The 2,500-nt window shown below is 36.8% G+C and overlaps 1 protein-coding gene across 1 annotated transcript in view; it reads left to right on the top strand.

The window, feature by feature from the left end:
- Positions 1 to 2,500, top strand: part of col4a4 (collagen, type IV, alpha 4) — a 71,112-nt gene that overhangs the window by 21,876 nt on the left and 46,736 nt on the right. Inside the window, exons 6-7 of the mRNA XM_030152363.1 lie at positions 275 to 319; positions 409 to 525. Coding sequence (XP_030008223.1) covers positions 275 to 319; positions 409 to 525 — 162 coding nt within the window. The remainder of the gene's footprint in view (positions 1 to 274; positions 320 to 408; positions 526 to 2,500) is intronic.

Below are 2,500 nucleotides of genomic sequence, written 5' to 3'. Positions count from 1 at the left end.
CCCATAAGGATTGCCCTTAACTTAACCCTTAACCATGAACTTAATACTTAACTTAACCTTTAACCCTTAACTTAACCTTTAACCCTTAACCCTTACCTTAACCCTTACCTTAACCCTTTGTAGACCACTGTGGCTCTTCCATTCATGCCTGTTCAACATGTGGGTCTAGTTTTGAACCTGTTGTGTTGTGACTCGGTGTTGGACGGTTCAGTCCAGTGTGAACATTGAGTGTTTGTGTTTCTGTTTCTGTTCTAAAGTTCTACTGATGTTTTAGGGAAGTGTCGGCGTTCCTGGGTTTCCCGGTTTGGAGGGAGTCCCGGTAAGATCTCCTCCAGCCTTTGTATGTTCACCTGTTTGGTTTATCTGTGTCTTCACAAGAAGCTCAGCCCATTGTGTGTTCTGGTCCAGGGTCACCCGGGTCCGGCTGGTGGTCCTGGTTTTCCTGGTCTGGATGGATGTAATGGGACCAGAGGAGACAGAGGAGCCACAGGACGACCTGGAGAACGAGGACCAGATGGAGACCAGGTCACAAAATGAGGATGAAGTTCAGAGTTATGTCACATTCTAAGATGGTCAGAGGTTTAGAGAATAGAGTAGAATAGAATAGAATAAAAAAGAATAGAACAGAGTAGAGCAGAGTAGAATAGAACAGAACAGAAAACAATAGAGTAGTGTAGAATAAAATAGAATAAAAAAAACAGAACAGGGTAGAGCAGAGTAGAATAAAACAGAAAAGAATAGAGTAGCGTAGAATAGAATAGAATAAAATAGAATTGAACAGAGTAGAATAGAATAGAGTAGAATAGAATAGAACAGAATAGAGTAGAATAGAAGAACAGAGTAGAATAGAATAGAAAAGAAAAGAATAGAGTAGCATAGAATAGAATAGAGTAGTGTAGAATAGAATAGAGTAGAATAGAATAGAACAGAGTAGAATAGAATAGAGTAGAATAGAATAGAACAGAATAGAGTAGAGTAGAATAGAAGAACAGAGTAGAATAGAATAGAATAGAATAGAAAAGAAAAGAATAGAATAGAGTAGTGTAGAATAGAATAGAGTAGAATAGAAAAGAACAGAGTAGCATAGAATAGAATACAGTAGAATAGAATAGAATAGAATACAGTAGAATAGAGAAGAATAGAATAGAACAGAATAGAATAGAATAGAATCAAGTAGAATACAATAGAATAGAATAGAACAGAGTAGAGTAGAATGGAACAGAATAGAATAGAATCAGTAGAAGAGAACAGAGCAGAATGGAATAGAATAGAGTGGAGTAGAGTAAAATAGAATAGAACAGAACAGAATAGAACAGAGTAGAGTAGAGTGGAATAGAATAGAACAGAATAGAATAGAATAGAATAGACTTTATTACACCAGTTGTACAACAAAATTACAGGTGTTCTCTGCCAGTGAAAGTTCACTATTCTATTCTATTCTATTCTATTCTACTCTATAAATAACACAATAAAATGCAGACATATATTTTAAAAAAACATAAAATAGTATACAGCAGAAAATATGTGCACATTAGAGGTATACTGTGTGAAAGGGTAAAAGTAAAAAAATATTAAACTATTTTAAAAATGTGCAAAAATAAACCAGGGTTGACGACGAAAGTAACGTAGAAGCTGAAAACATCATCAATTAATCAATCAATCAATGTAATATAAATTCAGTCCAAACCATCTGTGAGTCGTTTTAGAAACAGAGAATAATTGAACCCAAACGAACCAATGCACTGATATCTATCCCATAATATAAAACTCTGTTCTGACATTAGTCCTTACTGTTTTGGATCCCAGACCGCTGTTAGAACAGAAACACCTGGATTCAAAGGGTCCACAGATTTTAGTCCTTTTTTATCAGATTATTTCATGCTAATTATGCTACGACACTAACGATACGCTGAACCATGAGAGTCCAACTTCTTCGTCAGTTTCATCAATAGTGATTCTACGATCTTCAACTAGATCCTGTACAATGTTGACATGTTTTGATGTTTTGCAGTGGAGGGGCTACATGAACCTTTAAAAGCAGTAAAACATCAGTGTTCAGAACAGGCGTCCAATCCAGTTTGGTTCAAAAGTGAATGTTGGCTCTAGTTTCCAGATTCTATGTTGAAAACACACCTTCGATAAAACAGAACGTAGATCAATGTTTCCAAAAGACAGAAGGAGGAAAGTTGTTGAAATCATTAACAAGACATGAAAGAGCAGTTGGAACGTGTTGCAGTTTGTAAAATCCTGCACATTTTGAAATGACAGGATCGGTGTGAGAACATTTTGACTCCTTAAAGATCAACCACTGACAGGAAGGTACCAGTGATGTCAGTGAAAGCACCTGTGGAGGTTGGATGGCGTTGGAAAGTCTGGAAATGTGGACCAGAAGACGCAGCTGGAGAGCAGCCTTAGTTTGGTCTGTTCAGGAAGAAGGTGGACTTAGTTTGACGTTTGAGTTCCAGATGGTTTGAGGTGGAGGTTCTACATCCTGTTCTGT

The sequence above is a fragment of the Sphaeramia orbicularis genome, chromosome 13 (assembly GCF_902148855.1).
Source record: "Sphaeramia orbicularis chromosome 13, fSphaOr1.1, whole genome shotgun sequence".
Lineage (NCBI taxonomy): Eukaryota > Metazoa > Chordata > Actinopteri > Kurtiformes > Apogonidae > Sphaeramia > Sphaeramia orbicularis.
The sequence above is the reverse complement of the archived record's forward strand: the minus strand, read 5'-3'. Positions and strand labels throughout refer to the sequence as shown.